This window comes from Chaetodon trifascialis, chromosome 18 (assembly GCF_039877785.1).
Source record: "Chaetodon trifascialis isolate fChaTrf1 chromosome 18, fChaTrf1.hap1, whole genome shotgun sequence".
In the NCBI taxonomy this organism is placed as follows: domain Eukaryota; kingdom Metazoa; phylum Chordata; class Actinopteri; order Chaetodontiformes; family Chaetodontidae; genus Chaetodon; species Chaetodon trifascialis.
In genome coordinates, this window is record NC_092073.1 from 24,022,501 (window position 1) to 24,040,537 (window position 18,037).

Below are 18,037 nucleotides of genomic sequence, written 5' to 3' on the forward strand. Positions count from 1 at the left end.
TGAACACAGGTGAACTCACCTGCTGACTGACGGAACCATCCGCTCTCTGCAGGTTCAGGGATGAATCTGCTGGACATCAGGACCAGAAACTGGTCTGAGATCTGCCTGGAAGCCACCGCTCCTCGTCTGGACCGACTGCTGGGAGCCCCGGTCCCCTCCACGTCTGTACTGGTAAGACTGGTCCATACTGGTCCAGACACACTTCCTGTTTCCCGTGAAGTCAGCTGACACAGACAGGAAGTGAAGTGAGGAGAACCTCAGCGCTCCTTCCTGTCCTTGCAGGGTCCCGTCTCCTCCTACTTGGTCCGTCGATCTGGTTTCTGCGGGAGCTGCAGAGTGGTGGCCTTCACCGGAGACAACCCAGGTAGGACAGACAGGATGTCACAGAGGCCTGATTCGCCTGCTCGTCCCGTCGGGGGACGAAGCAAAGGAAACAATATAGGAGACAAATCTCCCTCGATGCTCAAATGTCTCACCAGATACACCAGCTGCTGCGTCCTGTAGTTCTGCTGTCTGAACACAAGGTGGAGCTGCTGTGACGCTATTACCTGTTGTGTGTGTGTGTGTGTGTGTGTGTGTGTGTGTGTGTGTGTGTGTGTGTGTGTGTGTGTGTGTGTGTGTGTGTGTGTGTGTGTGTGTGTTCCCTCCCTCATTGTCTTCAGACTGTAGTGTCTCACCTCTTGTCTTCCTCTTCTTCTCAGCGTCTCTGGCAGGAATGAGGCTTCAGCCAGGAGACATCGCTGTAAGTCCACATGAGACAGTCCACTGCGTGGCTGCAGGAAGTACTCTGAGTACTAATACCACTCTGTACAAATACTGTGAAAAGTCAAATCCTGCAGTGAAAATCACTTCAGTCAAAGTACGTCAGTATTATCAGGAGAAAGTACTTCAGGTATTCAGAGTACTGCGTGCAGTAAAGTGTCCCCTGTGTCTGCTGTCCTCTTGTCTCTGGTCACCTCAAGACTGCGTAAGCATAATACTTGCGTAAATGTGTGTGTGTGTGTGTGTGTGTGTGTGTGTGTGTGTGTGTGTGTGTGTGTGTGTGTGTGTGTGTCTCTCTCTCTCTCTGTCTCTGCAGGTCAGTCTGGGGACCAGTGACACAGTCTTTCTGTGGGTCCAGCAGCCTCGTCCAGCTTTAGAGGGACACGTCTTCTGTAACCCCGTCGACTGGCAGGCGTACATGGCTCTGCTGTGGTGCGAACACACACACACACACACACACACACAAACACGGGACGCGTCAGAAGTGATGTTTTGCCTCGTGAACCAGCTTTGATTAGCTTAGCTTAGCTTAGCTTAGCTTAGTTTAGCTTAGCATGAAGACTGTGAACAGCATGTCTGCTGTTAAAGGTAACAAAATCCACCAACCAGCACCTCTAAAACCCACCAGTGAATATGAGTGTGTGTGTGTGTGTGTGTGTGTGTGTGTGTGTGTGTGTGTGTGTGTGTGTGTGTGTGTGTGTGTGTGTCTGTGTGTGTGTGTGTGTGTGCGTGTGTGTGTGTGCGTGTGTGTGTGTGTGTGCGTGTGTGTGTGTGTGTGCGTGTGTGTGTGTGTGTGTTATCCACAGCTTTAAGAACGGATCTCTGATGAGGGAACGTATTAGGAACGAGTGTGCTGGAGGATCATGGGAAAGTTTTTCTGCCGCCTTGAGAGACACACCGCTCGGAAACAACGGAAACATCGGTGAAGCTTCCTTCCTTCCTTCCTTCCTTCCTTCCTTCCTTCCTTCCTCCCTCCTTCCTTCCTTCCTTCCTTCCTTTGCTCCTTCCCTCCCTCTGATTGGTTGCCCGGTGTGTTTCCAGGCTTTTATTTTGACACCATGGAGATCACGCCTCCTGCGGTCGGACGTCACCGCTTTGACCCGGACGACAGCGAGGTTGGTGGAGACGTTCGGTGACTCTTTGCATTCATACTTCCTGAAACCTTCGTGCTGTACCTGAATCACCTGTCTCTGTCCTGCAGGTGTCCTCGCTGAGTCCACAGGTGGAGGTTCGGGCTCTGGTGGAGGGTCAGTTCCTGTCCAGGAGACTCCACGCTGAGAGGCTGGGATACTCCATCAGTAAGAGCGCCACCTCTCCACCTCCAGACTTTATTTAAACCCTGTTCCCGATCTGGTCCCAGGACGTCTCTTGTTTTGTCTGTCTTGCTGTCGCGTCCTTCCCGTTAGCTTTAGTCTCAGGTGAGCACTGACACACCTGTCTTTAGTTCCAGGAACCAGAGTGTTGGCGACAGGGGGAGCCTCATCCAACAAAGAGATCCTACAGGTCAGTCCTCCACCTCACCTGTCTGCTCCATCACTGCCGGTAGTATCATTAAGAATCCAGGTGAGGTTCCAGGTGTAGAGAGGACGTCTCCCCGTGCAGGTGAGAGAGTTATAATCAGCCCTTTAAGGCTTTGAGGGCGTCACAGAGATCCATAAACTGGATCACTTCAGACTGCCTCCAGCTGTTTCCACGTCGGCCTGGAAGCTGATCCCGTGTGGGGCTCCGCCCTCACCTGTGGGTCCGTCACACAAGCAGCACCTGCTGATGGGCCACCTCTCCGTCTCTGGACGTTCCCCCGTCGCTCCGTGTCGTTTGGTGATTTATTGAGGCTGGAGTTGTGTAATCTGCAGGAGATCAACAGGAAGTCCTTTTCTTTTGTCTCTCAGGTTTTATCTGATGTGTTTAACGCTCCGGTTTACACCATCGATCTGTCCAACTCCGCCTGCCTGGGATCAGCCTACAGAGCTCTGCACGGTAACACACACACACACACGCACGCACACACACATGCACGTATGCACACACACACACACACACACACACAGCTGACATCACGCACAGAATCCCTCCTGGAATCAACGAGGACGTTTTTGTAATCTTTTTACTTTATAATTTCGTGCTTTTATTTTGAAATGTCAGCTGTGGAGAGAGACAAACTCAGCCTTTGGAAACTTTCCGTCTCGTTCGTCCAGAGTAGATTCCCTGTCCTCGTGTCTCCTGATGGTCATGAGACAGAGACGATGCCGATGAAGCTGCAGCTGGTTTCGGAGGACGTGGACGCTCTCGTCTCTTCACGCACTTGAAGCCGTTAAACTCTTCGTTTGGCGGGCTGAGAGACGGAGCGCCGTCCGTCTTCTCCCTGGGACTTTATTCATCATCTCTCCGCTGAGGGCCGTTAACGGCGGCGAGGGGAGCATGTAGCGTGTCTTCATAAAACCAGATGAGAAAGATTCCTCGCCCTCTCCACATGAAAGAGACTGGCTGAGCGGCGAGCTGCCGAGCGTCCTCTGCCGCCCAGCGTCCTCTGCTGCCCAGCGTCCTCTGCCGCCCAGCGTCCTCTGCCGCCGAGGACTCCACGTGTGGCAGCCATCAAAGATGCAGGAGGTGCAGCAGCGTCTGCTTTCAAGCCCTGTTTCAATATCTAAAGTCAGTTGCGTGGGCTTGCAAAGACATAATGCAATCCTCCTGCTGTTAATAACCGATGCTGATTGGTTCAGGGCGGCGGCCTCGGGGGGGTGGGGGGGTTAAGTGATCCTCATGCAGTTACTCTGCACAGAAATCCTTCATGCTTTTCTCTTGCACTGCTGCTGCAATCCTTTCCTCAGCGTTACAGGAAGCGTTCACTGTCTGTCTGTCAGAGGACAGCTGAGGACCCGTCTCACCTCGTCTGTCTCCACCAAACGGGGCTGATCCTGGATCAGAAGGACCTGACGTCCTCGCAGCCACCGCTCAGGCCGGTCAGGTTTGAACCGAACTCTCCCTTTTCATCTGGACCTGTCATGAGGAGGACAGAGAGACGGAGCCTGGCCTTCCTGTCCAGAGGCCGCCGCCGTCGCCTCGCCAGGAGGCCACACGGAGACTTGTCTTGGCTTGACTTGTCCATCGTTTGTCTGTCCCTCTGTCTCTTACGTTAAAATTTGTCCTCTCACATAAACCCAGGGCATCATGAGAAAAAAAGACTTAGTGTGTCAGTCCCATGATGCTTTGCATGAGTGAGGTCAAGACACAAAGCAACCTCTGGACTCTTGCTCTAATTGGTTACCAGACTCTGGACAAGATGATTGGTTAGCGACCTCTGAGGCTAATTAGCAGCGGTGGAGCTAAGCTGCTGATTGGTTAGTGATCGTGGTAATGGCGTTTCATTGGACCAGCAGTGTCCTCTCGGGGACGGCTCAGGTGTTACTGATGAACGATGGCTCTGCTCTGTTCCAGTGTCTGATGTGTGCTAATCGATAATTATCACACTGATTGGTTTTGATTGGTTTAGAGTTTTGATTGGTTTCCAACACGATGACAAAACCCCAGCCTCTGATTGGGTAATGACACTCTCACATGTGAATCTGAATTATGAAAAACACAGATACACCTGTGGATTACTGCTGAAGGCAGGAACTGGCTGCTTAACAAACCAAAACCTCTGATTGGTCAATGATGCGGGAACCTCATTCTCTGATTGGTCGATGTGTGTTCTCAGGCCTGGTCGCAGAATCTGGAGTTTCCTTCTTTGATGTCGTGAAGAAAGCACCGGAACCACAGCTGGTCGCCACCCCGCATCCGTCAGCACAGGAGGTATACACACACACTCACATGTGCACACACACACACACACACACACACACACACACACACACACTCACATGTGCACACACACACACACACACACACTCTGCTGATGTTCCTCAGCAGGTGATTAGCATTTATTAAATTAGTCACAATGTGTGTGTGTGTGCGCGCGCGCATGTGTGTGTTTTATTGGTTTATGGAGCTTCATATTTCCCTGCAGTACGTCCTCCCACACACACACACACACACACACACACACACACACACACTCGGAGGTGGTGTGTTGGTGTGTTGGTCATGGTGTCAGTGAGAGCTGACGTCAGGTTTTTAGGTTTGACGTGATGAAGACATGAAAGGGTCGAGGACGAACATTCGGGAGAGGACACACTTGACTGAAGACAGTCTGCAGGATGTGTTCTGTGGACATGTCTCTGACTGTCCACACATGATGAGCGTGAGCAGAGCCGTCCTGGAGACGCCGCAGCACCATGTCTGCTGACCTTTGACGCTGACTCGAGTGACATCACTTGAGGACGCTGATCAGACGGCACACAGTCGCCTCTGAGACGCAGAGGCTGTAGAACACGTGTGTGTCTGTGTCTGTGTCTGTGTGTGTGTGTCTGTGTGTGTGTCTGTGTCTGTGTCTGTGTGTGTGTGTCTGTGTGTGTGTCTGTGTCTGTGTGTGTGTGTGTGTGTGTCTGTGTGTGTGTCTGTGTGTGTGTCTGTGTCTGTGTGTGTGTGTGTGTGTGTGTCTGTGTGTGTGTGTGTGTGTGTGTCTGTGTCTGTGTGTGTGTGTCTGTGTGTGTGTCTGTGTCTGTGTGTGTGTGTGTGTCTGTGTGTGTGTGTGTGTGTGTGTGTGTCTGTGTCTGTGTGTGTGTCTGTGTCTGTGTCTGTGTGTGTGTGTGTGTGTGTGTCTGTGTCTGTGTGTGTGTGTGTGTGTGTGTGTGTCTGTGTCTGTGTGTGTGTCTGTGTCTGTGTCTGTGTGTGTCTGTGTCTGTGTCTGTGTCTGTGTGTGTGTGTGTGTGTCTGTGTCTGTGTGTGTGTCTGTGTGTGTGTGTGTGTGTGTGTCTGTGTCTGTGTGTGTGTGTGTGTGTGTGTGTGTCTGTGTCTGTGTGTGTGTGTGTGTGTGTGTGTGTGTGTGTGTGTGTGTGTGTCTGTGTGTGTCTGTGTGTGTGTGTGTGTGTCTGTGTGTGTGTCTGTGTCTGTGTGTGTGTGTGTGTGTGTGTGTGTGTGTGTGTGTGTGTGTGTGTCTGTGTCTGTGTGTGTGTGTGTGTGTGTGTGTGTGTGTCTGTGTGTGTGTGTGTCTGTGTCTGTGTCTGTGTCTGTGTCTGTGTCTGTGTGTGTGTGTGTGTGTGTGTGTGTCTGTGTGTGTGTGTGTGTGTGTGTGTGTGTGTGTGTGTGTCTGTGTCTGTGTGTGTGTCTGTGTCTGTGTGTGTGTGTCTGTGTCTGTGTCTGTGTGTGTGTGTGTGTGTGTGTGTGTGTGTGTGTGTGTGTGTGTGTCTGTCTGTGTCTGTGTGTGTGTCTGTGTCTGTGTGTGTGTGTGTCTGTGTCTGTGTGTGTGTGTGTGTGTGTGTGTGTCTGTGTCTGTGTCTGTGTGTGTGTGTGTCTGTGTCTGTGTGTGTGTGTGTGTGTGTGTGTCTGTGTCTGTGTCTGTGTCTGTGTGTGTGTGTGTGTGTGTGTGTGTGTGTGTGTGTCTGTGTCTGTGTCTGTGTGTGTGTGTGTGTGTGTGTGTGCGACGCCTCTGAAGCATCGACCTGACGGCGAGTGTTAGCAGAAGAAAACAGCTCGGCCTGATGCAGATCTGCTGCTGGTGTGAGATTATATGAGACGCACAACAATATGAGGGTTTCATAACACACACGCACACATGCACACACGCACACACGCACACACACACACACGTGCGTGCACACTCTGTCCTACTTTCATGACTCACTGCCTCTTCATTTAACGGCTTGTTCCCTCATGGAACAGCAGTGAAGACAATTACATGAGAGGCCAGTCACACACACACACACACACACACACACACACACATGCACACGCACACACTAACGGGTCGTACTGGGGTGAAGCTGCTGCAGGAAGTGAAGAGCCGTTTCTCAGTACCTGTTCTTCTCTGTTCTTGTGTTCTTGTGTACTTGAGAAACGTCATCAGTCTCAGTCCAAGTACTGCTCCAACTCAAAAGTCCGCATCTCGCCAAGTACACTCAAATACCCGGATGTGTTCTTGCCCCTCCCATTTTATCGAGGATGCATCGGATGGTGACTTGTGTGGACTTGGGGCAACCACATATCCCATAGCTCAGAGAGCAGGGAGGTGATGAAGAGGGAGAGAAGATGAAGGAGGAGTGGGATGGGATGATGAAGGAGGCGAGGGTCGTGGGGCGAGCGGCGATGGGCTCTCACTTTATTTTGGATTTTTCTTCTGTCAATCATCTGTCGGCGTCCCAGCAGAGAAACGTTCACTTTAATTAGCGTCCAGATGTTTGACAGCTGGACCGTGCTCCTCCTCACCTGCTGAACTCCAGCGTCTGCAGTCAAACCGCACCAATCCAAGCAAACTGAAGACGCAAAGACAGAGATGGAGGAGAAAATGTCCTGATCGCCCTGAACAGGCCCATGTGGGCTTTTATTTTGAAGAGTACAATGTCCCCTCTGTCCTAAAGAGCTGAGAACGTCTTTACAGCAGCAAACGTGTCTCCATGTTGAGTCTGTCCACTTTCTGATCAAAGGTGGGACAACGAGCAGCTTTCTGCCGCTTTGCTTCCTCCTCGGCTCGACGGGTGGTCATGTGACGGCAGGTAGCCGACAGGTGCGTCCCACCTCAGAGAGGAACCGGCAGCATCCCTCACCCGAACCATCAGACTGAAACCAGCTCAGATGAGGAAGACGAGCTGAACAGATGATGAAGAACTTCAGGCTTCTACAAAGATCACCTCAGATCGAGTTGTAGGACTTAATGGACCAATGAAAACTCTCCAGTCCTCTTCTTCTCTTATGTTAGATACAGGACGTGTCCATACGTACCAAACAGTGTTTTTACCCACATCACATTTTAATCAGACACTTTCCCTGTCAGTCCTCACACACACACACACACACACACACACACACACACACACACACACACACACACTGGAGTTCCATGTTATTCTAATGGAGTTGTGTGTTTACTGAAGTGATCTTCTCTCATGTTCGTCTTCCATAATTAAACAGCAAAGATCATGAATGAATAATGAGCTCTGCTAACACACCTCCTGTAGTCCACACACACACACACACACACACACACACACACACACACACACACACACACACACACACTCTGAAGGCGCAGCACAGATTAGATGCTCTGAATGAATATTCTAGCGTTCTCTCTGTACTGTGCCGTCTGGATATTAAATATGAAGCGGCAGCGTGAGACGACAGCAGGCGTTCAGCGCCGCGACACACACGAAAAACAGCAAAGACTTTCCTCTTCCTGTCAGGTGACGCTCGTCTGCAGGTGCGTCTGTGCTTACGTCCATCCAGCAAAGTGTGGCGTCCATCCAGAACCACCCGCTGAAGTTCACCTGTGAGCGTGTGGAGGTGTGTGAATGCTCTGAGCGTTCAGTCAGGAGGAGCGCTGCAGCACACCTGTGTGCAGGTACCAAAGCAGAGCTGCACACAGGTGTGCTGCAGGTGGAGCATGTGACAGGAGGCGCTGTCCATCATGAAGGTCAGAGGACTCACTGAAACCAGTTAAGCACCTCTGACCAGATCCGTCAGCAGAGCAGCAGACGAGTTTTCAGTGATCCTGTCACAGTATCAAGTACTCAGATTACAGATTACTTCATTAGTTTTCCAGAAGTTTCCTCCTGCTTTCACTTTTCTTCTTAAGTACTTCTACTCCACTACATTTCAGACAGAAATATGCAGTACTCCACTACTACTTCACTACTCGTGTCTGACCGTTTGAGACAGCTTGTACTTTTACTGCATGAAGCTGCCGACGCTGCTGTACTTTTACTGCTGTAGTGAGGAGCGTTTGTCTCCCCCTCCTGGCAGTGAGGGCAGTTACACCAGCTGAGTCACGTCCTGCGGTTGCTTCTCCCCTCAGCTCGGGTGGACCAACCGTTGCTGGTTGATGAGACAGCAGGGGGTTGATTTCTGTCTCTGCGTCTTCCAGGTGTACAACCAGATGCTGCAGCGATACGCCCGATTGGAGGAGAGAGTCCTGCGGGAGACCCGCCCCTGAGCCACAGCCGCCAATCAGCTGTGTTGAAGAAGCGTGCAGCCTGACAGGACATCACTCCGTCACAAGGCAAAGAAACCAATAAAACACCGGACATGATTTTTTTAGAATCTGAAAACCTCTTTATCTAAGTTTTATTAGGAGTTAATCAGCTGCTCATCAATAAAGATTATTGATTATTGATTAGGTACTTTTCAGGAATACATATTAAAACATAACTGAGGTTGGAATTGATCAGCCTCTGAATTAGTTTATTGTCAAATCACACAGAGAATATTTCAAGTTGAATTCATTCTTTTGAAATCAGAATCAAAGTGTCCCGATGAGCAGAGCAGATGAAACTTTATGTTGTTTCTGTGTCCGATTGATTTCAAAACCAGGATCCAGTCTGAAGGATCTGGTCTGAGCTGGTCTGACAAACTGATTAGAAACTGAAGGTAGTTCTATCTTCTGTTATTGATCAGATGTTTTTTTTTTTTAATCCATTAACCTGCTGAGCTTCAGGATCAGACTCTCAGGATCTGTTACTTGACCTGGTCACTCCTGGTCCCCTCTGGCCTCCCCTGATCCTTTGCTCCAGGATTCATTTAAACAATGAACAATACTAAACTGACATCCTCACACAAGCAGAAAGGACTCTGAATGTTTTTCATGTGTAATTTTCAATAAATGAAGTGACGTTATGAAGACCTCGTCCGTTCTGTCCCTTCTTGCCACGAACAGAACAAACGCTGTGACAGAACAATGGAGGAACTTTGGTTCCTGCAGGAGCAAAGTTTTGACCTCCAGACTGTTTCCGGCCCACAGGTAAACAGCAGCTGTGACTTCACAAACAGGAAACATGAATTAAGCTGAGGATCAATTAAATCTTAAGCAAATTTCATTTTCCTCTGCCCAGTGACGGCTTGTCGTTTCATTTCCAGGCGTTGGCTGACAGATGAGAGCGCGGCGGCTTTTGATTGGTTTTTGTTTATCACTCTTAGCGGTTGTTGTCTTGTTGATGTTGTTCAGGGCTGAGCTGCTCCTCAGCTGTCTGAAACACGAGAAGTTTCCACCTGAGCTCAGGTTAATGCTGCATTCAGCTTGCTGCACATGTTCTCTCCTGACGACCTCAAACACCTTTTCATGAGGATCATTCTCTGCCTCAAAATGCTTTTAGCTTAGAGTTCGTTCAGAGTCAATACAAACTGACCGTCTGTACTTATTACTCATTGATTGATTGATTAGTGATCAGTTAAAATCAACAGTGCTTCAGTCAACTCCTGCTCCTGATCTGCTTCAGTGCTGAACAAACCATCCAGCAGCATTAGCCCGGCAGTTTGAGTCCATGGTCCTCACAGTGAAGGTGAGTGGTCAGTCTGAGTCCATGGTCCTCACAGTGAAGGTGAGCAGTCAGTCTGAGTCCATGGTCCTCACAGTGAAGGTGAGCGGTCAGTCTGAGTCCGTGGTCCTCACAGTGAAGGTGAGCAGTCAGTCTGAGTCCGTGGTCCTCACAGTGAAGGTGAGCAGTCAGTCTGAGTCCGTGGTCCTCACAGTGAAGGTGAGCAGTCAGTCTGAGTCCGTGGTCCTCACAGTGAAGGTGAGTGGTCAGTCTGAGTCCATGGTCCTCACAGTGAAGGTGAGCAGTCAGTCTGAGTCCATGGTCCTCACAGTGAAGGTGAGTGGTCAGTCTGAGTCCATGGTCCTCACAGTGAAGGTGAGTGGTCAGTCTGAGTCCATGGTCCTCACAGTGAAGGTGAGCAGTCAGGTTGAGTCCATGGTCCTCACAGTGAAGGTGAGCGGTCAGTCTGAGTCCATGGTCCTCACAGTGAAGGTGAGCAGTCAGGTTGAGTCCATGGTCCTCACAGTGAAGGTGAGTGGTCAGTCTAGGTTGGATTGTGTCTGTTTCAGCGCTGTCTCTCAGGTGGACCATGTCTATGAACCACTACTGTATTAAACGGTTTGTTCATGCTGCAGATGAAGAACTTGACATCCTGATGCTGTTATTCGAATCAAGACGAGGTGTCAGGAGTTAGGAAATGGATTCAGTCTCTGTTGTCTCTGTGTGGACAACTGAAAGGCTGTTATTGTCTCTGTGGGCTCCATTACTGTCTGCTTATGTCCTTATGGACACTTTGTAGTCTGTTGTCATCTGTTGCGGTTTCTACATGGACTCCTGGGAGTCATTATCATCTCTACTTGGACAAGTGAAAGTTTGTTGTTGTCTCTGTGGACACCTGGGAGTCCTTATTGTCTCAACTCAAAGTCTGTTACTGTCTCGATTGACACTCGGGAGTCTGGCGTTGTCTTTTGTTGTGTCTGCGGGGACATTTGTGAAACGTCTGTGCTGGATTTCACAGATTTGACCCTCGAAGCAGAAGCGATCCTCAAACACACCATCCGAGTCATGAAACGCCCTCCAGCTTCTCACCTTAATGCATAAAGACAAAAGTGAACAATCCTGAGAAGGAAATGCATCGTTCAAACAAAGGAAAACCACCTGCAGCCTCAGGGCTTGTCCACTAATTCATTAGGCTTAACTGCAAAAAAAAAAAAAGCGTCATTTTAAGAATTAATTTGAATAATGTGCTTGACGAGGGATTAAAAAATCCCTCCCTGTAATTCATCATTTAATATTTGTAAAATGTTAAAGGCTCAGGTGAGACGTGTGTTCTCATTTTGTCAATCAAGAGTTGAAAGTTACCTGCCGTCCTTTAGAAAGTACCTCATCACTGGATGAGGGGCATCAATCACTCGGCCAGATTAGTCAAATGCTGCAGATCTCTTTATTTCCAGGAGTCGACTGATCTGGTGCTCCATGTTAACGCTGCAGAGAGGGCTCGGACACATGAGGGGAGGAGGAGGAGAAGATGATGCTCAAGTCTACTAACACTACTGATGATACTGCTGACAAAATGCTAAACCCCTCCCTGACCAGTGACTGTGCAATCACAGCTGTGACGAACGGATTCAACAGATTCAGCTGCAAGCGTTAGCATGTCTGGCTAATGAGCTTACGACCTGCAGAAGCAACTGGACGTTACTTCGAGGCCACCTGGACTATCAAACCACATTATCTCACAGGGTTACAGGTCATGTTAAAAACACTATGACTCCTTCACTGTGTAGTATTTCTACACACTGCTATGTCTGAGTGGAAGCTAATTAACTTGAATCTGTTAGCTTCAGCCCGAGTCTGTTAGCTTCAGCCTGAGTCTGCGTTCTCTTCTTGTGTAGCCTAATCAGCTAATTAACACATCAAACCTGCCTGTGTGCAAGCGCCAATGTATGGTGATTGTGGGGACTCTTTCCTTATGGGGACGGGTCCCCACAATGTTCACGAAGGCAAGTCTCCAGGAAATGACTAAGTCTATGTAATGTCCTCAAAACTGATGGAAACCTAGTGTGTGTGCATGTGCATGTGTGTGTGTGTGAGGCTGAATGCCTGTGAGGAAATGTTTCTCTCACACTGCTGTGATGGATTAACACACACACACACACACACACACACACACACACTAAAGCCCCTCACCTCATTTGAACCTATGAGCTATTTCCTTTGCTGCATTACACACTTACACAATACATTCAGTCACATGTTCACACACACACACACATGGCGTCCGTGAGTCATGTGACCTAATGCCACTCGTCTCTTCAGTGAAGAGTGATGATGAGGAGGCTGTGACCTTCCTCACATGGACAAATGAAGCGAACAGCGATGTCTGATGTCCATCAGATTCATGCAGCAGGATGACGGAGACAAACGTTCAGTCAGGCTTCATTTTCACGACTTTCTGGGAAGTTCAGTCCAAACTTGATCTGTTTCTCCTCCTGTCTCTCCTTTCTCCCATCCCTCCTCCTCCTCCTCCTCCTCCTCTTACCTCTGTCTCTTTGTCTTTCTTCACAGTCCCTCTGTCTCTCCTCTGTACCTCTGTCATTATACTGAATGATGTTATCAGATTACAGAGCAGAGCATCATAAAGGTGAGCTCTGTGTGTGCGTGCGTGCGTGCGTGCGTGCGTGCGTGCGTGCGTGCGTGCACGCGACCACGACCACATGCACGTCATTTTCTCCACAGTGACTAATACCTCAGCCATGGGAGTTCGACTGAGAGGGGCTTTGTGTGTGTGTGTGTGTGTGTGTGTGTGTGTGTGTGTGTGTGTGTGTGTGTGTGTGTGTGTGAACCTGTACTCCTCATATTGTGGGGGCATAAATCAGGTTTACACAGTCACATGTTCTCCTGTCTTCTGGGGACAAACTCAAGTCTTCTTCATGTAAATGACTCATTTGAGATTCATTATGGCGACTGTTCGTCTGCAGGAAGGGTCCTCAGAAGGGATGGAAACACGACTCTGTGTGTGTGTGTGTTTGTGTGTGTGTGTGTGTGTGTGTGTGTGTGTGTGTGTGTGTGTGTGTGTGTGTGTGTGTGTGTGTGTGTGTGTGTGTGTGAAATGCGGCAGAAGAGAATGGGTTCACATGAGGAGATGAACACTGCAGAGACTGAGCCACGCATGTGTGTGTTTGTGTGCATGCGTGTGTGTGTGTGCGTGTGTGTGTGTGTGTGTGTGTGTGTGTGTGTGTGTGTGTTCAGTCTATAGCATTGACAGAGGTGGGAGGGGGCTCTGAGCTGTCCTTAGATGACACACCCAGGAGAGCTGTTCGTGCGTGCATGTGCTTGCGTGTGTGTGTGTGTGTGTGTGTGTGTGTGTGTGTGTGTGTGTGTGTGTGTGTGTGTGTGTGTTGTCCTCAGATGCCAGCCGCAAAGAAACCCCCCACAGGAGTCGACTCTGCTCTGTGTGCTTCTTCCATCACTACATTTCCTCGTACTGTACTTCCTGTGCTGTACTTTGAGGTACTTGTACTTTACTTGAGTATATTCTTACGTGTTTTTACGCACGTGAGTCCTGTGGAAACCTCGTGGCTGTGGTTGTTTTAAATGTCTGCACATGTGACATGAAATCAGCTGATCACTTTCTTCATGAACTTTGACCATTAGTGGACACTTGAGTCTGCGTCTCGTCTGCAGTTTGTTGTCCTGGACGGTGACCTGTCTCACCTGAGCTCAACAGGTGACCTGCAGGTACAGTCAGTGTGCTGCTGTGGGCTGCACGGCTGGAAGGTCACGACGAGCACGGCGAAGACCTGAGGTCATGTGACGACACCTGAGCAAGACCGAGTCCTCGCTGGAGAAGGCTAGCACAGATGTGTTACCAAGGCGACATCACTCCAGAGCGTTTGATGACGGCGGCCATGGCGTGTGGCGAGGGGGGTGGGGGGCGAGGGAGGGGGGGCCGCCTTTGATTTCAGCTTCATTTCAGGCTCGAGGTTAAAATTAGACTCAGCTCAGAGGAAAACAGAGAAAACGTTTGCATTCAGTGTGTGTGTGTGTGTGTGTGTGTGTGTGTGTGTGTGTGTGAGTGAGTCATACTATAGGTTCAGCTGAGGAGAGACGAGCTGCAGATCTGTCCTCAGATGGTCTGTGTGTGTGTGGGGGGGGGGTTAAGCCTGATCAAAAGAAGCTGCTTTGATGTTTAGACGTACCCCCCCCCCCCCCCCCCCCCCCCCACACACACACACACACACACACACACAGTGCAGCATGTGACTGTGTTCCACACACATTGTTTGTGTGTGAGATAATTGGCTCCCAAAAGGACGAAAGCAGTGAAGACAAAGTGCACAGCGTCCATAAGAGCTCTGTCTCCACGTCTGTCTGCAGATGGACATCTGTGTGTGTGTGTGTGTGTGTGTGTGTGTGTGTGTGTGTGTGTGTGTGTGTGTGTGTGTGTGTGTGTGTGTGTGTGTGTGATTACTTCACAGGCGTCAGGGTTTCAAACCTGGCAACCCGCCGTCTGACACTGATTGAAGAGGACGTCTTCAGTAAAGGACAGGAGGACGGGATCGTCCAGATGTCTCTAAGATGAGCCTCAGATCAGTTTGTGTGCAGCTTGTTTTATGTCTCTCACCTTTTCATCAGCTTCAGTGTCCCACACGTGGGACAAAAAGGACTGAGAACATCTGCATCATGTGATCTGACCTTGTGGTGGTGGTGATGATGATGGTGATGATGATGAAGATAGTGGAGGATCAGGCCAGTCCAGCAGCGGTGGAGCACAAACAGTTTGTCCTGAAGGTGACTGTGGACCAGGGGACACAGTAAGATTAAGGTTAAGATTTGTACTTTATTAATCACAGCGCACACATGCTACAGGGAGGAGGAGACTGCACACACGCCATGCTTTTTGTGACCCATCCTGGTCCATCGTTCCTCCACGGAGCGGTGGGCTGCCAGCTGCCAGCCAATGCCGGTGCCCGCGCCCGGGGACCCATCCTTTTTCGTCACCGTTGGTCAGGCGGTGATCTTCTTGCATGTTTTTAGCGGGGGTTATTTAAGGAGGAAACACGGGGAAGAACATGCAAACTCCACACAGAAAGGCCCCTTTTTTCCTCGAGCAGCAGGCACTGAAGACATGGTGGAGGACACGCCACCAGCGCCCACAGCGGGATTCGAACCGGGGACCTTCTAGCTGTCAGGCAACAGTGTTACCACTTGTGCCACCGTGCTACCAAGACCTGCTTGTCAGGCATCTGATGTCAGATGTCAGTGATGATGATGATGATGATGATGATGATGATGATGATGATGATGATGATGATGATGGTTTGTTTGCAGCTGTGATGACTCCTGAGTTTGACCTTCATCACTGTCAGCCCGTCCTCACAATGAACTGAGACACAGCGTCGTCCATTTCAGGACTCTCTGCATCGTCTTCTGTCTTCAGTGTGTCATCACGGACACGTCACATGATCACGATGTTCGTGTTGCATTCAGGGACCACCTGAAGGACGCTAGTCTGCTGCCTTTATTATTTTCCTTCACCAGAGAAAAGTACTTGGTTGAAGTTTTAGTACTTCTGAGCCTCTTTTTTTGGAACTCATTTGATTGTCTTCATCATGTCCTGTCAGGAGGCGGGTTAATTTGTTCTAACCAATCAGCAGTGACTGACATATCCGACCTGGTGATGTCATTTCCAGGTGACACAGGCGTAACGGTTCTGTATGAAGTTTGGTGATGTTCTGGCTCATTGTGTGTCTCCAGGTGTCTCCAGGCCTCTCCAGGCGTCTCCAGGTGTCTCCAGGTGTCTCCAGGCGTCTCCAGGTGTCTCCTGGTGTCTCCAGGTGTCTCCAGGTGTCGTAAATGTCCTCGAGTGATGTCAGTTGAGTCAGCGTTAGGAACTAACAGATCTGTTGGTGTGGAGTCGGAAAGCAGCTGCTACTCAGCTCTGCTGCAGGCTGCAGGCAGCGTTGCATTGTGGGTAATGTAGGCAGTTTTAGGTTTTGATGAATGTGTCTTTTTAAATGTCCGTTGAGTCTTTGACGTTTGTCCGTAAGATGAAAGAAATCTGAAGATTTAAGAGCTTCTGTTGATGTTTTTGATGATTCACTCTGAATCGTCCACCCTGATGGGGACAGAGGACATGGACACGAGTCTTACACATGTTGAATTTTGATGGAGATCTTTGTCCCCCTCTGAACAAAACTGTGGACGACGTCTCCGTCACGTTTGTCCTTAGAAGGGCACTGGACTGCAGGAGGATGTCTTCCCTAAGGACAGCTTCACCTGCAGCGAAGCGTCTGAAACCTCGCTGGAGACAAAAGTGTGTCAGACTCCACCCGTCACCGTGATGGACAGAGACGGAGGACACCTCAGTCAACGCTCTCTCTCTCTCTCCATGCTCTAAATTTTACGGCAGCATCTGAGAGAGACGGTTTAGGACGGTTTAGACAGTCTGTCCTCAGAATAAACAGCACAGACGCATTTGAGTCCACGTTTGATTGACATGAAGAACTAAACTATCAGCCTCCATGTGTGAGCTTCATTAACTGTGTCGATGCCTCTGAAACCTCTGACCTCAGCACTGGACTGGACTGGACTGGACTGGACTGGACTGGACTGGACTGGAGGACCTGTCTGTCTCTCTGGCTGTCTGTCTGTCCTGTTTCTGTCACAGGTCGAACTTTAACTTCGATCATTGTGAACAGCAGGAAGACGTCAGGATGAAGATCACCCACTGGACGCTGCTCTGTCTCGTTGGTCCTGGTCTGGACTGGTTTGTCTGCGCTGTCGTCCTCAGTTCGGGGGGACTGTCTGTCCTTCAGCTGTCTGCTGTGTTTGAGTCCACCAGACCGCCGCTCATCAAATCACAGCCGAAATAAGAGAGACTGAAGGAGAGCGAGACTCTGGATGCCTAGCAACAACCAGTGGCTGGCTTCTCCCCTGACACACACACACACACACACACACACACACATCCCTGTGTGACACACACAATCTGACACACACACACACACACACACACACACACATCCCTGAGCCTCGACCACAGAGGCAGATGTGTCACACCAGCCCGGCCGGCAGCCTGCAGCCTTTAGAGCCGACTGCTAATTTGGTCAATTAGGACGCTGTTAATTTGTCAATTAAACCCTGTGTTCATTTGTCCAATTAAGTCTCGAGCTAATTGATGATCTTGGGGGGGGGGGGGGGGGGGGGGGCTAATTAGGTGGATGTCGTCTGCCAAACACACATGAACAAACAGAGACACTTCAAAAAAGAAAAGGGAAATCATCTTCCAGAGCAGGACGAGGTTAATTGAAACAGCTCGTTAAGGAATTAACTGATTAACTGTGAGCTTGACTGACAGCTGTGTGACTTCCCACAATGCACAGCTGCAAGCGGTGATGTGTGTGTGCAGCATCCAGGCTGGTTTGTCTGTTTCCATCCCCGTGGATCACTGTGTGTGCGTGCATGTGCGTGTGTGTTTGGTCTCCATCACCTCTGGAGGGGAGGCGGCTCTTCAGCTGCTTTAGCTCCTCTTCCTCCACCGCTCAGCTGCGTTCAGACTGACTTCAGCCTCGCGTAGACAATTGCAGCGTGGCTCCACAGCGGAGGTGTCGCAGGAGTCGTTCAGCAAAGAGTTGAACCTTTGACAATGTTTGTCTCAACGCGACGGCGTCCAGCAGGACAGATTGATGTCTGATCGGTCCTCAGACTCACAGATCTGAGGGTCGGCCTGGACTGATGGACGAAGACACTAAGACACAGCATGTGAATCACACAGACCTGAAGCTGCTGGATTTAAAGATGGAGGAAGGCTGAGAGTTCCCCCCGCTTCCAGTCTTTGTGCTAAGCTAGGCTAAACACACCCGGCACCTCTCTGTGCTCACAGCTGCTGTTTCTTAAGTTCAGGTCTTTTTGAGGTTGAATGTGTT

General features: G+C 49.9%; 1 protein-coding gene across 3 annotated transcripts in view; it reads left to right on the forward strand.

Annotated features, from left to right (window-relative positions):
• The window catches only part of xylb (xylulokinase homolog (H. influenzae)), a 12,979-nt gene extending 3,509 nt beyond the window's left edge, over window positions 1–9,470 (forward strand). For all 3 annotated transcript variants that reach the window (XM_070986632.1, XM_070986633.1, XM_070986631.1), the window contains 11 exons: window positions 53–171; window positions 283–364; window positions 702–742; window positions 1,079–1,194; window positions 1,569–1,684; window positions 1,804–1,877; window positions 1,964–2,060; window positions 2,207–2,265; window positions 2,652–2,739; window positions 4,460–4,554; window positions 8,720–9,470. In XM_070986632.1, the coding sequence (XP_070842733.1) occupies window positions 53–171; window positions 283–364; window positions 702–742; window positions 1,079–1,194; window positions 1,569–1,684; window positions 1,804–1,877; window positions 1,964–2,060; window positions 2,207–2,265; window positions 2,652–2,739; window positions 4,460–4,554; window positions 8,720–8,788 (956 nt within the window). In that variant the 3' untranslated portion in view covers window positions 8,789–9,470. The remainder of the gene's footprint in view (window positions 1–52; window positions 172–282; window positions 365–701; window positions 743–1,078; window positions 1,195–1,568; window positions 1,685–1,803; window positions 1,878–1,963; window positions 2,061–2,206; window positions 2,266–2,651; window positions 2,740–4,459; window positions 4,555–8,719) is intronic.
• Window positions 9,471–18,037: the final 8,567 nt, after the last annotated feature.